At 33.3% G+C, this 17,860-nt stretch overlaps 1 protein-coding gene across 2 annotated transcripts; it reads right to left on the reverse strand.

The window, feature by feature from the left end:
• Positions 1-2,296: 2,296 nt before the first annotated feature.
• LOC114282909 (V-type proton ATPase subunit F) lies at positions 2,297-11,030 on the reverse strand. 2 transcript variants are annotated; one of them, XM_028225683.2, is made up of 6 exons: positions 10,787-10,940; positions 7,202-7,282; positions 6,332-6,443; positions 4,234-4,315; positions 3,402-3,484; positions 2,297-2,712 (listed from the first exon to the last, which is right to left on the reverse strand). In XM_028225683.2, the coding sequence occupies exons 3-6, from the start codon at positions 6,353-6,355 to the stop codon at positions 2,548-2,550; spliced, it is 354 nt and encodes a 117-aa protein (XP_028081484.1). In that variant the 5' UTR covers positions 6,356-6,443; positions 7,202-7,282; positions 10,787-10,940; the 3' UTR covers positions 2,297-2,547. The 2 variants fall into 2 exon arrangements, with proteins under 2 accessions (XP_028081484.1, XP_028081481.1); XM_028225680.2 differs by lacking the exon at positions 6,332-6,443 and having other exon boundaries at positions 10,787-11,030.
• Between the last annotated feature and the right edge of the window lie 6,830 nt (positions 11,031-17,860).

Consider the following 17,860-nt stretch of genomic DNA (forward strand, 5'->3'; position numbering starts at 1 on the left):
AGTCACTCCTCTCGTTTGAACCGACTATTTTAATAATTTTTTAATTTTTTTAATAAAAATGTACAAAAAATAAATAGAAAATAAAATTTTTTGACTCTATTTGGTTGAGTTTTCAAATTACATTTCAACACTATCACTCGCGCTTCACGTTTGGATTACATTTTCAAAATACAATTCTACTATATAATTCAAACTACAATTTGAAAACCTGTTTGGCAACCTTGTGATTCATTTCTTCACTTTCAACGTTTCAACCTTTTTCCTCTTCCTTTCTGAAAAGCTTCAATGTCCATCGTCTCTCTGAAAAGTTTCACATGAACTAATTTACTCATCTTCCTTTCTCTATGTCAAAGATCAGGACTGAAGATTTGTCACGGGTAGTATTCATAGAGAACTCAGACCATTTTATAAATGATGAATCCTGTGAACCCGCTCCCTACTCATATCATCTCCCACAAATCGAGTGACTTACAATTTGTGCGTTGTGGACGATTCCTTCTACGGGCAACCAAACAACGATAAGTGTGAGGTCAAATAACTCAGCAATTTATTTCACATATTTTCTTATCGGTCACTAATTTGAAAAAATCATTCCCACTAATCTGGTAAATATATCCTTCATCTGTTATTTGCAAATGATTTCTAAGAAATCCAAACGAGTATACAGATAGTTTGAGATAAGAAAAATGATCTGTTTGAACTGTTTGCACCTTTTGCCAAGCAAAATAGCTGAGCCGGTCGTCTCCCGGGTCATCCGGTCGATCGACCTCCCTCTGCCCTTTATTTCTTCTTCTGCTAGTTCTTCTGTGTATTTCTTCCTTCTCTTCTCGTGGCCTTATTCTTTTACTTAATTTTGGTTATTTTTTTACTATTTAAATACAGACAATGTTACGTGATTTTTAGGATTGTCTTTGTTTGGGCCTTCAAAAAATCAGTTATGTGTTTTTATTTTCTCCCTTTTGCCCTTCAAATCAAATCATCTACTTCTCCTAATATTATTTAGCAACTTGAAGTAAACATTAATGCTATGTTCAATGTTATTAATTTTCTCAATGACAATTAATCAATTTTTTATATTGATTTTCAAATCATCTAATAATTTTGTTCATAAAAGTAAATTAAACTCACTTTTCTTGTAATTTAAAAATAATATAGTTAATTTCCCACTTTCGACATAACTCCCTCAAAATTTTATTTCACATCATACTTACATTTTTTTCATCAATAATTTATTAGTCGTATGATTGAAAATAATGATATTATCTATTTCTTACTAAAATGTATATTTGTTTTTATTTATTTCAGTGTCTACCTATTGACTTTAGTTTTAGAAGTTTTAATTATACTAAAAGGGATGTTACTGTAATTATGTAAAAAGTGTAAGACTGCCTGTATTTTCTTTAAATTTCAAGAGAAATGAGTGTAATTTATCCACAAAAAAAAAAAAAAAGAAAGAAAAACTATGAACTAAGATAATAGGGTTTGTTTGTGTCATTTCAGTATTTTACCCTCTTTCATCTTTAAAATTATCAATTTTGAATAATTATTCGTTAAATCATTGGCATTAATTCATTAATATTTTTCTGACCAGATTTAAAAATATTTTTATGTACATAATTTGTTTAATTTAATTGAATCTAAAAATAATAATTTGTCACAATTGATTTTTACTCTATGTTTTCTTAAAGAGAAGTCTACCATTCCAGATATAACTATCCAAATTTTTCTGGATATTGTCTTATGTGATAAAGATTAAATTAGTATAAATGTGGGGGCATATGCAAATGAATCTAAGTCATAAATTAATGCATGAGTAAAATTCATATAAATTTTTTGAATAGTGTGTTTTATAGTAGAGATTGAATTGGTATAAGTGTAGAGTCCATATATAAAAAAATCTAAATCGATATTTCAAAATAAAATTTCTAGGTTCATACTATTGATGTTCTTAAATATTTTTAAAACAACTTATTTTGTTACATGGTATGTCAATATCTATTCATTATGGGCAAAATGAATAAAAACTTTCAACCAATCGAGTGAGTCAACATATGTAACATTGTGTTAAAGATACTAGTTAATAATTTAAATGAAATAAACACACATAGTTTTAAAAAATAATTTTTCAAATTCATAGTTTGAATTAAGTAGTAGAGATTAATTTCATAAAATTTATCTCACACAATAAGCATAGTGATGTCCATGTCATCACAAATCTTACTCAGGATTAGAGATTATGCCAGTTTGCTGCTTCTGAGTAGTAACTTGGGGTGAAACATATATCAAACATATGACATTTGAATCAATTTTCACTATAGATATAAATTTCCAATAAATGGTTTCATAAATATAGCTTATTTGAAATTACAATCAAGACCAACAGCTACGCCGCATCTTAAACAAGTTTCATGAAAAAAAGAAAAAGAAAACAAACAACTCAAGTGCAAAAAGATAAATGATTCAGGACACGATACGCAACTCAAGGGAAATGGTGCTGAAACATGATATAACAATGGGCGGAAATAAATCAACTATGTAGGTGAGAATTTAACGCCTCCCAGATGCCACTGATTCAGCAGAGAAGAGGTACTTCACTCGTGAAAGAACAGAATCATGTGTAGGGTCGTAAGGATGGTCCTTGGAAGGAATCTCCAAAATTGCTGGCACTGGCTTATTGTAGCTATCCACTAGAAACCTTATCATGTTTGCAACCTGAAGATGAGCAGAGGGTGATGTTTTGTTTCAGAAATCAGATGAGAACTGAAAAGGCACAGCAATGCAAAATCCAAGTCCTCACTTGCCTCTTACTACCATTACTACTAACAAATGTGTGGGACTTGGTCATTCATCTGCTAATCAGCTTTTTGATAGTCAGGTTTTTTCAACTTATTTAAATTATTTATGCCCAATAAACTGTAAGCATAAGCAACACTAAACAATCTAACATAGACTTTCTAAATAAAATAAAAACTATAAGCAGCTTAGATAATTTGCACCAAATAGCCAGAATATTCTGAAACCCTGACTGTTGAGCAAACAGAAAAGCAAAAGTGAATTGTGACCTATGATAAGTGAATGTTATGTCACTAGCAAAGTTAAAATTATAGCCATAATGGCCTGTAGCGAAGTCATTGACATTCACTAATCGCCAGAAAATAAATAAAACCCACTGTCAAATGCCATACGATGTTAGTATGTGCAAAAAGTGCATGTTTAAAAATTCAATTTTTCCATGATGAAGAAGAAGAAACAAAGAGCATCTTATGGTTCTTGTGACATGTCTGATATGATATGGACTTTCACCATTTTAGTCAAATTTCTTAATTATCATATGCATAACCACAGAGAAGGAGCATATAAACCAATTCAAAAAGTTGACATTATATAATAAACAAACTTACAAATTGACTGATCATCACTATTGCAATGTCCTCTCTTGTTGTGAACTCTTTGAATGCATCCTCAATTTGTTTCACCGTTGTTTCTAAACCATAATAAAATAATCTCTGTAAGCCAAGGTAAGAATATCCAATAATTCAATCAAATCAACACTGGAAAAGAGAAGGTTATATACATTGTGAAAAGGATAAAGACAGAAAGAACAACATTTGGAATCTTATATCGTTCGTCCAAGCCCATATAGTTATCAAGTCAAGAAAAGAAAAAGAAAAAAGAAGTCCCCTTTCTCGTCAACTTAAAAGAAAAATTTGAATTTCCTTAAATCAACTTTTAGCTGTTCATTTTAAAGGAAGGTGTAACATGGCTGCCGCAGGGGAAAAAATCTACAACACAAAGGACCCTGGGTAACAGGTAGGTGAGCTTGGTTGAGAGAGTGAATCCATTGTTGGGAAATGATAAAACTCACCAATAATCCAAATAGGGTATGCTGACCAACCAGTTGCATTGGGGATAGTTTTTCAATCTATTGGAGGCTAGTATTAGCCATTTGTTCTAGTGAGAATCACTCTGAAGAAACAACTATCATCAAAAGCCATTTATATTATTACTGAGTTCAATCTTTCAGGTAGGAGGGATTGTTCATTCTTTTAGACTTTAGGGCCACCCAAAAACCAAAAGAAAAGGGAATGTTCATTCAGAAAAGTGGAACCAAAGGAAAAGTTAAAACAATGAACAAACAACTTCCTAAATAAATTATGGTTGATCATATAAATTCTATGATATTACGCACAAAATATTAAAAAAATTCGTAACATTCATAGCTAAAAAACGTACTCGAGTCCACAATAAGATAATTTGTCTTCCTTCGCAAATCCACATTGCCTACTCCAGCCAGTAAAAATCCAGTTACTGTGTCCTACATCAGATAAGTTACAAATCAGATAAACTCTAACAGTAGGAGGACCATTTCAGGAGACATCTTAAAGAACTCAACAATGATAACACGCTGACACAAAGATGAAACAATGAGCAAATTGAAACATAGCTGATGATAGATGTATGAGCAACTTGCCAAGCCATATGATTAATAATGTATCTACAATCTACATTTATCCCATCATGAAATCATAAAGAGAAGAGATAAAATAAATCAACCCCACAGACTGACAGAGTACTTGCAGCATGCTAGTTTGCGCTTGAACATTAGAGAGAGAGAGAGAGAGAGAGAGAGAGAGAGAGATTAAGGCTCCATTCAGTTTAGTTTTTAAAATGAGTTTTGAGTTGTATTTTGAAAGATAAGTAATTGAAAAAAGTTTTGAAAATTGAAAATTTGTTTGGTTATAAGTGTGAAAATAGTTTTGGGATGATTTGTAGTTTATTTTTTAAATTTTTTTTAGTTGAATAGATGGGTGTGAGAAATTTGATTGATTGATATGCAGAATGTGAGAGAATGAGAGAGAGGAGAGAGAAAAAAAATTTGAAAGGAGTTTTGAAAGTCGGTTAACCAAACATGTTTTTTGCTTTTTTGATCCAAAAGTTAATTTGGAAACTAAACCAACAGTACCTAAGACATTCATAACCACTTCCTCTATGTAGAAGGGTCATACTTGAAATTTGAACATACCACCAAAATTGCCTTGGCGGGAAGAACACTTTTGAAAAGGGAAATGGGCAAAATTCTAACAAAAATGGGTCAAAAGCAAACCGCAAATAGTCTGTGAACCAACCCATATGAGAACCATTGCAGGAACCGCAAGGCCACCCCAAAAGGAGAGGTGAAACTAACTGAGGTAAGACTTGCTGAGGTGAGACCAACTAAGAGAAGACTTACCGAAGTGCAACCAGCTGAGGGAAGACTTACTGAGGTACAACCAGCTGAGGTGAGACCAACCGAGGCACAACTAGCCGAAGTGAGACCAGCTGAGGCAAAACCCTCTAAGGCGAGAAAAGCCCTTGAGGTAAATTAAGTTCCTGAGGTGCCCCCTAAGCGCCAAGGTCCCCTTAGAGCTGATAGCAGGCTCAGGGTATCAAAATGACATAATTCAGAACCACAACTCTCATGAAGATGCAGAATGCAAGATATGAAAGTTAGGAGTCTCCTTCCCATAAAATTATCCAGGCCAAAGGAGCCTACCCCGGTCAAGATGGCAAGACCCAGGAAGTCCACGAGGTATAGTCTAGTTGATACAAGGCTACACTATGATACTTTACCAGGATGTTGGGGAGCTTGTGGCTTGGTGGCTACGAGTAGGGGTTTGCTGAAGTAGTTGCGAGTTTGGCTGATACAGGCTACATTTCCCAAGTAAGGTTTTACCGGGTGACGTCCTACCAAATGAGTTCCTACTGAGAGACTTAGGTAGTGCCTAAAGGGAAAGACAAAGGGAAGCACGTACTCACCGAGGCGTTGCATCTAGGGAAAGGAACATGCCCACGTGATCTCTGAGACATGTAGCATCACCCTATTAGCTACTTGGCCACTTGTGAGCCAGGGAAACACCTACAAATAGGAGTCATTTCCCACATCTCTAGGGTGATGATTTGGGGATTCCCATAAGCTTGAGAGACTCTTTGGGATCCTCGTAGCCTGATGAGAGTGAAACTGGCAAAAAGAGGGAGCCTCGCCACTGCCATTACCTTTCTTGATTTGCTTGCCCTGGTCTCACCCAGCGACTCTCTCCTCTGTCCCCTGCTTACTATTCAGATTACTTGCCTCACTGATGATACATATTCTTGTATGAACACCATACATTTTCCGACCTCCTACACTCCAACACAGTGGACTACCCTATAACACATGAACATAATTGCTATGAGCAACTAAAATCATGCAGTAAATTATGTAGTTAAGACCATTCAACTTGGCTTATTTGATGTCAATTGAAAAGGAATTGAAGCCAAATGGACATAGCTTTTCAGGTTCATAGGCTCATACCCTCATAATACATCTTCTGCACATGGGCAACTGTGGGAGCCAAGTTTTGCTCTCACTAACTCAGCCACAGCACATTTGCAACTCCAGTTTAGAAAATGACGGTTGATGAGGACTGCGTGAAAGAAAAAAAATTGTGCAATGAAAGGATAACTCATAAAGAGAAGCCCTCAACAAGTCACACTCACCAAATCTTCTTTTGAAAGAAAAAACTTGTGCTGTCTTTATTATGTGAAGAAAGATAACCACAAACTCAATCAAGCAAAATATTAAGCTGGCACAACGACAAGATACGCCACAAGGTAGCATCTTTTGTAAATAGAAATGACAACAAACTCAATCAAGTAAAAAATAAAACTAGCCTAATGCGAAGATATGCCACAAGAGAGCATATATATTTTTGTAAAATTAAATAAAATAAAGGAGTCACATACCACATAAAATTCATCCACTTTAGCATATTTTAAACAAAGGCAGACCCAACAAGGCAACACACCTTAGCATATTCCACTTCCCTCCCTCTCTCTCTCTCTCTCTCCTTGACAGAATGTTGAGTATATATTGCAAATAAAAACAACCACCGATCTATATCAAATGATTCTATAATCATCAAATCTTTCAGTTTTATTTTATTCTACATATAAACCCAAGTAGAAATCTCTAGAAGACAAACATAATGCAGATACTCTAAACACTGAGATTCTAAAACCTTTTCCTTCAGTTTTTCTGCTATGCACTAATATTCTAAAAAAAAAGTATGATAACCACATTAAAACTATAATGAATATTAGTGTCAAACAATTATATTCAGAAACATCTACGGCATATAATTTCACTACTAAAGCACATAGACAGCAAGTGCAAGATTCTTACCTCATCAGCAATCATAGCAATGAGTGCTGAGTTTCTTGAAGGAATTTGAGCTTTGTTGGCCATTCAAATAAATAATAAAAACTACAAAAGGAAAATTTATGAGAATATCAGATATTGCTGTGAATAACTCACTTAAAAACTCAAGCTAAAAGCTAAACATAGAAAATGTGCTAAAGTCATATTGTACATCCAATGAAAAAGAAGCACTATAGAAAATAAATGTGAAGGCATGCAAGTGCATGCAAGTGCATCACTTAAAAACTCAAGCTAAAAGCTAAACATAGAAAATGTGCTAGAGTCATATTGTACATCCAATGAAAAAGAAGCACTTTAAAAAATAACATGTGAAGGCATGCAAGTGCGATTCTTTGCACAAAATAAAGTGTATAGGCATGAAAGTGCATTGCCATAGATGATTTTTTAGCATAGCACCAAATAGCCATGAAAAAGAGGTGACAACAATCCATAATAGATGAATCCCCTGCAGTTCTGGCATATTCAGAAACTTTATTCTATTTGCCCTGGAAAATTATATCTGTTTGGTTCAAAGCCAAAATCAATAACTTAGTTTTTATCAAAACAAAGTTTGTTTTTATTTAAACATACTATGAAAGCTGTTTGTATACAATTGTGGGTGGGAGAGAGACTTGAAGAGGGATAGAGAGGAGGGAAAAAAAATGATATTAGAATGCAACATTTAAAGAAAAATTGTGAATTTATTTGGCATATTTGTGTAGAACAAAATAAAGAATAAAATAAAAGATTTTCATAGTAGTAATTTTTTTTTTTTTGATAAATAAAAATTAAATAAATTTCCATAGTAGTAAAGTTGATGAGTTTTAGTACATATCATGTTGGGAATCAAGAAAGAGGGGGATTGAAGACGAATATTAGGAGCAAGAAAAATCAACTGAATGATTACGGATTTGATTAGGAATTTTAGGAGATTTAGGCCCTGTTTGGTGGAGCTTTTTTTTAAGTTAAAAGCTGACAATCAGAAAGCAGAAGCTAAAAGCACCCCTATCCCAACTTCCAAATGATCAGTTTTTTTCAGCTTATTTACGCTATTTTTGTCTAATAAACTATAAGTAGAAGCTGCACTAAACAGTCTGACACAGACTCCCAAATCAAAATAAGTTATAATCACCCCCAAAAACTGTAACAAACAGTCCCTTAGTCTTATTAGGATGTTGATTCTATTTTTTGACTTATTTCTAGTTTATTTTCCCTTACTATATAACGCTTTTAAGCTTATATGTGGTGCTGCATCACTTCACCTACAAATTAATTGGAGAAACAAGGAGTAGAACTATTGAACAGCTATGTAAATATGAATTATAATGTCAAACAGGAGAAAATTGTGTATGTGTGCGTGTGTGTAAATAGAAAGCATTAAAAATCTAGATCCACAATCTGTCGGCAAATTCAACCTTTTCCCCACAAATCTAATTGCAAATTTCAAACCAAAAACCTAAAGAAACCTTCCATACCAAAACCCAATAGAAACATATATATATATATATATATATATTTGAAAACAACAGCAATCTGTCACCAAACTAAAAACCATAACAAACCCTAGATCATGATCTGATATATAAGCTGCATGCCTGCAATCACCAGGTGTGAATGGGAATGCAAAGTTCATCTTATGGTGGCCAATCACTAGTGTGATGAGAAGAAACTTATCGTGAGCAAGTGGATTTTTAAGTGAGAGTAACACGAGTAAAGGGGGGTGACCATTGGTTCAATGGTAAAAACCTAAGCCTAATAACCTTGAGGTTATGGGTTCAAGTTTCGGGGCAACTACTTTGTGCCCTATGCTAAAGGTTAGATATGTACTCAATCTTTCCCTTCCCAAACACAAATTAATGTTGACTAATTGGGTTTTTTAGTAACACAAGTAAGGAAGAACTACCTCCCTCGTGTTTCGCATGTGTCCTCATTTCCACCCATAATAAGGGAAGTTACCGAACAAAAGACACAATTTCAACAAACTGGTTTTGGGGTTTACCAACAACCCTTTATAAGAAGCTTTGTTCTATAGAATTAGACATTGGGGATACTTTCTCTTCTTTTTTTTTCGTCAGATTCTATGTATACTTGAATACTCCATCATCATCGATCTCTTCCTAATAAGAGTAGATCTGTTATTTCAAAATTGAAAACTCCAATGCTTTCTACCTATAATAGACAAACATACACATACATATACATATACATGCATATACATATGCGGAAAATTATTAGGTACTCCAGGAGTATCATGTGGCTATGCTCCCTCACTAATCATCATTCATTATGCCCCTCTTATTTCTTAATTACCCAACACAAAATCAAATACCTCACCTTCTCCACCAATTATACTACCAAGAAGTACGACATGGTTGTACTCCCGAACTACCCAATAATCACTCTACATATGCATACATGTGTATATATATTGTATACACTCATAATGAACAATTTTGTTTTTTGATAAGTTAACAGTCAATATTGGTCAATGCTATGTTACCTGAAACATGGACCATTCCGGTATATGAAACTAGAATGAGAACGTGGTATGCCACATACTCTAAAATGTGGTACTATACTACATTTAAAAATTTAAGATATTTGTAGATAAATTTTCTTTGAACTATTAGGCATCTAATAAAATGTATTTTTAATTTTCTTTTCCATTTTTGATATTTTTGTCCAGTCAAAACTTAACTCGCTTTATATTTTAATTCATTATATTTGATTTTTTTTCCTCTTAAGAAAATATTTAAGGAAATATATTGGAAAAAAACTTTTGTGATCATTTTGGATCACTAAATTTACTGTTTTAGAATGGAAGTGCACCATGTTTCAGAACGAGCGTACCAATACATAATTTGCTAGGGTATTAACGTTTTCTAGTAACACAGAGTCAATGTACATCCGCGTATTCACACACACACACACACAAAAAAAACAACAACAACAACAACATAATACTTGGGGAAGTGTAGATTTGAAACACCAGAACTCAGTAGGGCATTACACTAAGAAGAGGGCATAACTCAGATCAAGTAATGGCAAAGTGCATCTGTAAGTTGGATTATGGACCGAGGGTCTAAGCGCAACAGAGCTAAAGATGATCAAGGCTTTCTTTATGTTTTTCCCTTCATTTTTCAGAGACTGCTTAAACTATTGTTTTCTTTAAAACATGCTTAGATCTTCGATTAGGGTACAAATTTGTGAAACATAAGGAAAAGAAAAGGAATTTGTGAATGAAATATTTTCACAAATCCCATCCTTTTTCTTTTTTTTTTTAATAAATTTAAATATTTAAATACGGCCATAAGAAATCGGGTTTTCAACATACAGGAGAGACAAGAGTATCAAAATTTTCAACACTACAAAAAAGAAAGCGAAAATCCTGTATGTTCAACCAATTAACTGTAAATTAATCACAATTGTAAGCACATATAAAAGAATGATAAAAAATTGGAATAAATTCATAGGAACACGCATTCGACAAACAAGAAGGTTTGATTTGAATCTACAACATTGGATTTAAAAACAAACAAACAAATAAAACAACGAATTTCAGAGGCAAACCTGTCGTTTCGATTGTTGTACTCGCCTCGGATTGCTCGAAAATCAACAAGAGCGAGTGAGCGAGCGAGCCAACTTCAACTGATCAATCGATCCAGAAAGAGAGTAACCGAACGACAGCGTCTGGGATACCCTTGGGCAAATGATTATGGAACTGTTTTTATATTAGGACTTTGCCCCTAAATTCTGGTCTAATTCCCACTTTGGTTGTTACATTTTTTTTAAATTTTATGCCTAAAATTGTCTAATTTTCTCAATGTGATCTAATTAGCAATTGATATTTGGGCAAGTTTGAAAGTTACAATACGGCAAAAAAAAGAAAAAAAGAGTCAAGGTAGTGTTTGGTAGAGTTTTATAATTTGATAATAAAATTGTATTTTGAATTTGTGAGTTTTGAAATTATGATTTGACTGTGAAAATTTTGTTTGGTTATGGGTTTTGAAAAGAGTTTTAAATTGAGTTTGAATTAAGTGATGTGACATATGATATTTGATACACAAATTTATAATTTATAAATAAATACACAACTCAAAATTATATTCAAAACTCTGTTGGCTTTTTGGCTTTCGAAGGTTATTTTTGTAATTGCGAGCTTGCCATCAAGGATCAATCAGTCCTTACAGAAATTTAATTGCCAACCAATTATCAGACGATTGTATTTTTGTTCTCTTAGCCTCAATGAATAGAACTTTTACTGGTGGCTTGATTTAGGAGAATTAAACAAAATATCAATCAAATAAAGAACAATTGAAGCATTTCATTAGAATGAAAAACTTACAATGATCCAAACTCAGCCTCGTAGAGGTTGACAGCGACAATCTACTTGAAACTATTCCTATGAACGAAGTGCAGTGTAGGAATTTAAAGTACAAGAATGTAAAACTAGTAAGAAAACTAAGTAAAGTAAAATAAGATTGGTTTTTTGGATCTAAGTCTGTGGGCCTTTTCTGGGGCCTTTCTTTGCTATTTATGCTACTCGAGGATGACCATCGAACTGCATTTTCAACCGTCGAACTGCTCCTCCATAATTGCTGATCATGTTGTCTCAAGATTAGTTCCATTACGTCATTACTTGCAGTTAGGCTTCCCTCATAAATTTGAATTTAAATGTGAGTAACTGTTGATACCACATCACTTTATATCTCTTTGTTGATCCACTGCTACTCAGATCTTGTAATAACCAATACTAACTGTTACGTGTACGATCAGGATCGAAGATTTGAATAGTCTTCCTATATTATCCTTATTTTGCCACGCGTCAAATTGTAATTGGCTTGCACAAAATATGTAGCCAACATTACCCCCTGCACTAATATACCCAGTACTTGGTGATATTAGTGGATCAAGGTCCTTTTTTCACGTCTTAGAACGTGCATGGGTTTTGCATCCTCTCAGAAATGTAACTGTCATTCATCATCTGCATTAAACTCTCCTTCAATCTTTTGAATACCCCCACTACCTTAGAATGATAAAAAATTGGAATAAATTCATAGGAGCACGCATTCAACAAACAAGAAGGTTTGATTTGAATCTACAACATTGGATTTAAAACAAACAAACAAATAAAACAACGAATTTCAGAGGCAAACCTGTCGTTTCGATTGTTGTACTCGCTTCGTATTGCTCGAAAATCAACAAGAGCGAGTGAGCGAGCGAGCCAACTTCAACTGATCAATCGATCTAGAGAAAGAGAGTAACCGAACGACAGCGTCTGGGATACCCTTGGGCAAATGATTATGGAACTGTTTTTATATTAGGACTTTGCCCCTAAATTCTAGTCTAATTCCCACTTTGGTTGTTACATTTTTTTTAATTTTATTCCTAAAATTGTCTAATTTTCTCAATGTGATCTAATTAGCAATTGATATTTGGGTAAGTTCGAAAGTTACAATACGGCCCAAAAAAAAAAAAAAAAAAAATTTAAAAAAAGAGTCAAGTAGTACTTGGTAGAGTTTTATAATTTGATAATAGAATTGTATTTTGAATTTGTGAGTTTTGAAATTATGATTTGACTGTGAAAATTTTGTTTGGTTATGAGTTTTGAAAAGAGTTTTAAATTGAGTTTGAATTAAGTGATGTGACATATGATATTTGATACAAAAATTTACAACTTATAACCAAATACACAACCCAAAATTCTATTCAAAATTCATAAGAAATTTCAAAAATATTTTTTTTGAATATAAAAATAATAGGTGAAAAAAAATATATAAAAAAAAATAAACCGAACACTGTTTCGGTCAACCGGCCAAACGACCGGTAAAATGCCTTGTGGGATGACCAGTTAGTCCAAATTTTCTTGCCTTGGAAAGAGTTTTCAAAAATGAGTATGAAATTAATTTTTAAAAACGTTAAACAAACACCACACTTAAAAATAAATGGGAAACTATATTTTGAAAATTCCACCAAACGGAGCCACCTTTAGCATATTTAACTTTGGTGGTTTAAGTAGTAGCTAAATTACTAAACGTATTGCTATATTTTAATAATAAATAGTGTTAACAAACTAAAATTTAACAAATGTTGTAAATCAGATCCAACAAAAAAAACAAATGTTGTAAATGTTATTTTTTCTGTTTTTCCCAAATAAAAAATATTATACACAGATCAAATCTTTGAAACAGGGTGACAAAAGAAGTTGCCAAACTTTATGCCAAATTTAATTTGCGATGTTCAAATCTAAGAGTTTCTTTGCTTTAAACAAATAGTAGGAAACTCAACTTTTTTTTTTTTTTTCTCTCCAACAACCAAAGCTACCATATATTAATAGAAGCAGCTTCTGGACGGGAGGGTGTTGTTGGACTCGTGAGGGCTCAATCGTTCAATATGTAAAACTCGTCGAGTACTATATGCCTGTAAAAAATCACGTAAATCAGATATCGATAACTATGTGATCAAATTAGTTTTGTATAAAAAAAAATGGCAGTGAACAAATTATCTGTTGACAGAAAACTGATCCAATAAGATAGTTATCGATATCCAATCAACGTGATTTTTTACAGGCATATAATACTCGACGAGTTTTACACATTGAACGATTCAAATTATCAAAACGAGACCCGTGATAGATCCCCACAAGCCCAACAACGTTCGATCTAGGACTGGAGGAAAGGTGCTGCCCACTAATACTTTTTTTAACTTATTTTAAATTTAGCTCAAGGTTTATCTATATATAAATTTTGACAAGGCCCATTTATCTCAGCATCTCCCATGGAAAGACTCACATATAACATTTTAATTCCACATCATGTTAAAAATAAATAAATAAAAAGTCACTCCATACAACATATAACAACAGTTAATTATTTTGCTATTGAACCGTTGAAGATGATCAAATACAAGATTTAACTAGTCATTAATAGTAATAATAAACTTTTTACTATAAGCTTTTTACTATGCCATTGGGGAAGCTCTTACAATGTCAAAATGTCATAATTTGACAATATTACTTCAACAATGCATACATTTTTACTTCATTGTTTTTTCACAAAAATTCAAATATAAATAGCAATTTCGAGTCCATCATAAGAGATATGGAGAGAACTCGTGACTTCACATGCCATCTTGGTCAATGATACACCTATTTAAATGCCAGAAACAATGAAACCTTAGAACATTGATACTGAATCACCTTTTTTCTTTTTTTTTTGGATTCCAATATCATATATAGAGAACCCATATACAAACAACAGTAAAGAACAAGCAATACACAAATTTCATATAATGTTCACACTAATTTCCTCTTTCTTTTTTTTTTCCCCTTTCTTTTGGGAGGTGGAGATGCTAAGCCGAATCAACCGAGTAATACAACAAAATTACATCAGCATACTACAGAAAAAATGTAATGTTCCAAGCGACCGCAACACAAAGTAAGAACGATTATGTTCTACAAGTTGAAATTTATCAATGCAGGATTTTGAGGCCAGATTGAACACCCGATTGAACTTTGCCAAAGAAATGGGTTTCCAGCCTGCGCAACAACCGGTCTAAGGTTAGAATTACAATATTTCATCTTCTTCTTGATGAGTATAACAACTATGCAATAGTATCAAAGTGAAAAAAATAATCAAAAAAGTAAAAATAAAAAAATCTGGGAAGTGAAGAGCACCATGCCTGCTTGCGCATTTATAATAGATCGTTTCAAGAGAGTTGTAAGTGCGTGCATTACCAAACATCCTCTTGACATCAGCAACAAACATCTCAAAAGTTACATAATAATATTGCTCCGACTCCACTCGCTTCGACATTGTTTTCAAATCTGCATGAATATCCCAAGCATCACAATTTCAATACACAACGGGCAAGCCAAACTTTAAAAAATATATATATATAAATCTCAAACGCAACAGCACAATAAGTGAAGATAAACTTAATGTGCCCAACTATTATCACACCTCTGTGACTTTCAAGTAGACCTCAATTCACAAGAACCGCCAGTTAAGAGAATCTTTGAACTAAAAGGCCTTTAAGAGACCAGCAGTTATTTTAAGCAACCACCAGCTCAAACTATGTAGAGGATGATTCTAGATGGTTATAGTTTGACTCATTTATGTTATTTATTATGACAATTTTTCTACACCAAAGTCATATATTACATTGCTGAAGGCAGATGGCCATAAACAAATTTTTAAGCTAGTTGAGCTGCATCTAATATCCATGGCTGAAATAAGATAATTAGTTCATTGGCCACACACAACCATACTTCAATAAACTTCCAAAATGTTTGGACCAAATCAAGATAGAGAGGGAAAATGGTATCAGTTTAGTTGAACTGGTCTTATAGTTCAAAAATTCCACAAGCCTGTTGTTGATATTTTCTTTTTCTTTTTTTTTTGACTTTTTTTATTTTTTTCTTTACCCTCCCAATTAACTAATTGATGTTGTAGTTGACCATGCATAACGTTTTATTAAGTAATCCCACAGCGTGAGCAACTGAACTTTCACATAAAACTCAACTTCAAAACTTTGATTAAAAATTTTTCGTGTCATCCCAGGAATGGTTGTTAAAATCATACAATTCACGATTCAATTCATACGATTTGATATGAGTTTCATATAAAGGATTTGAATCGTGCTATTGAATTGGAAACTGAGTGAATCTTTCAATTCAACTTGTGATTCACTACAATTCATTGCGTCTCTATTTTTGTCTTTGTTTACATAATGCATAAAATGATGTCATTTTCACTAAACTATTAAGATATATAGAAGAGATTTATTAGTTATACTAACATACGCGATTTTATATGTATACACATATATACATTTAGTTATATTGCTAATTTACTTTATTTTAAACAGTGTATTTTTATTAGTATATAAATATATAAAATTACATATCATATTAAATAAATGAATCTTACGAATCATGATTCGATATTATTCATGATTCACTATTTTAGCAAACAATTCACTATTTGATTTGCGATTTGACAACAATGAATGATCCCAGGTGTATTGCAAAGATTGATGATTTTCAAAAACATGTTAACAGGATAGGCATCTCAGTAACTAAAAAGCAAATCAACCAGTAATAACTATGCAATTATACATGCCCCAAATGACAACTGGCTACTAGTTCAACAGAAAAAAAAAAAAAAATGACAACTGGATAAATACAAGAGAAACTTCGATGACATAAGCCTACAATTCCAAAATAATCTCACCAAATCAGTAAATCTTAGTCAGACATCATTAAATGGGAAAAACTAACATAGGTGGTTAGAATGAGAAACATTATTCTTACCTATGGGATCTTTAATGATGTCATAATAGTCAGGCACATCACGTGCATCAACATTATTCTTACCCAAAGATGAATATTAAAAAATAGAGGGGTTGTCAAATTTTTGTTCTTATCCAATAGCTGACCTCATAAAAGGGGTTCAGAAAATATATAATTAAACAGAAAAGAGAGAAAAGAAAAAAAGAGAGAGAAAGAAACGGAAACAAAGAAAAGAAGAAGACAACCATACAGGGAGAAGAACGAAGACGATGAGACGAAGGAGAAAAGAGAGAGAGAGAGAGCTACCTGCGAATCTGCGATTGCTTCAATAGGGACATTCAAAAGCTTCGACAGCTTCGCCTAGGGTTTACAAGTGAGCGACTTCTTCTCCCTCTCTCTCTCTCTCTCTCTCTCCACTCGCAATGTCCCTCAAGTGTCTCTGAGCGTGTCCGCAAAGTGTCCGATTGGAAAAATAAAAAAATAAAAAAAAAAACTCTAGAAGCGTTAGAGAGAGTGTCCGACACGCGTCCATCGCATGTCCGTGTCCGACACGTGTCGGACACCCATACGTTGCTGCTGAAGAGGTGTCCGTGCTTCATAGGGCATCAACATTTTCCACTTTGTTTCAAGAGTGAAAGCATTACGTTTTATTCAAAAGCTTAATACATCTAATTAAGGCTTACCAAAGTTACTTCATGCAAAAACAAACTCAACAATTTCAACATCAACCTTAATTTTGTGAAAAACATACCCATGCCACCGTTCTTTCTCTAAGTGAATCTCTTTCGTAAAGCCCTACAAATTGATACACAAAGTAGATACATTATTTAAATGAAATCCTCTATTTAGGACTGTGTACATAAAAAATTCTCGACCAAATAAGGTTAGCAAACAAATAATACAGAACTATTAAAACTGAGAAGATTGACCCACTTTCCTAGTAGTTAGCTGTTGCCCATGGATATTAATGCAGGGCATCAGTATGCTTCTATTCACAAATGACAAAACCACATAAAGAATTATTCTTCTGACTCACATTGTAGGGGAAATTTTTTTTTTCTTACTTCATTGCTCCCTCTGTGCTTCTTCCTTTTAACAGTAAAGCATCAATAAAAGGGAGGCATCCCGAGTCGATGTTCATGTCAAAAAAACTTTAACCCAACAAACTCCCATTTGGATTCTCAAGAAGGAAAGAAAGTTGGATTCATACAGGGCCAAAAATAGAATGGAATCTTATGAATCCAAATTAGATTCCAAAACAAAAGCCAAAAAGCACAATAAGACAAGTATTTTACCCCACAAGATATCTCCAATCATGCAGAACATCAACTTGAACCAGACACTCTCACCTC

Source organism: Camellia sinensis, chromosome 12 (assembly GCF_055761805.1).
Source record: "Camellia sinensis isolate YWXY chromosome 12, ASM5576180v1, whole genome shotgun sequence".
In the NCBI taxonomy this organism is placed as follows: Eukaryota; Viridiplantae; Streptophyta; class Magnoliopsida; order Ericales; family Theaceae; genus Camellia; species Camellia sinensis.

Excerpts from the sequence above, each read along its gene's own strand:
- LOC114282909 (XM_028225680.2), bottom strand. The coding sequence starts at position 7,264 with ATGGCCAACAAAGCTCAAATTCCTTCAAGAAACTCAGCACTCATTGCT. Across the intron at positions 4,316-7,201 it reads TTGCTATGATTGCTGATGAG|GACACAGTAACTGGATTTTT; the intron begins GTAAGAATCTTG and ends TATCTGATGTAG. Across the intron at positions 3,485-4,233 it reads TTATCTTATTGTGGACTCGA|AAACAACGGTGAAACAAATT; the intron begins GTACGTTTTTTA and ends ATTATGGTTTAG.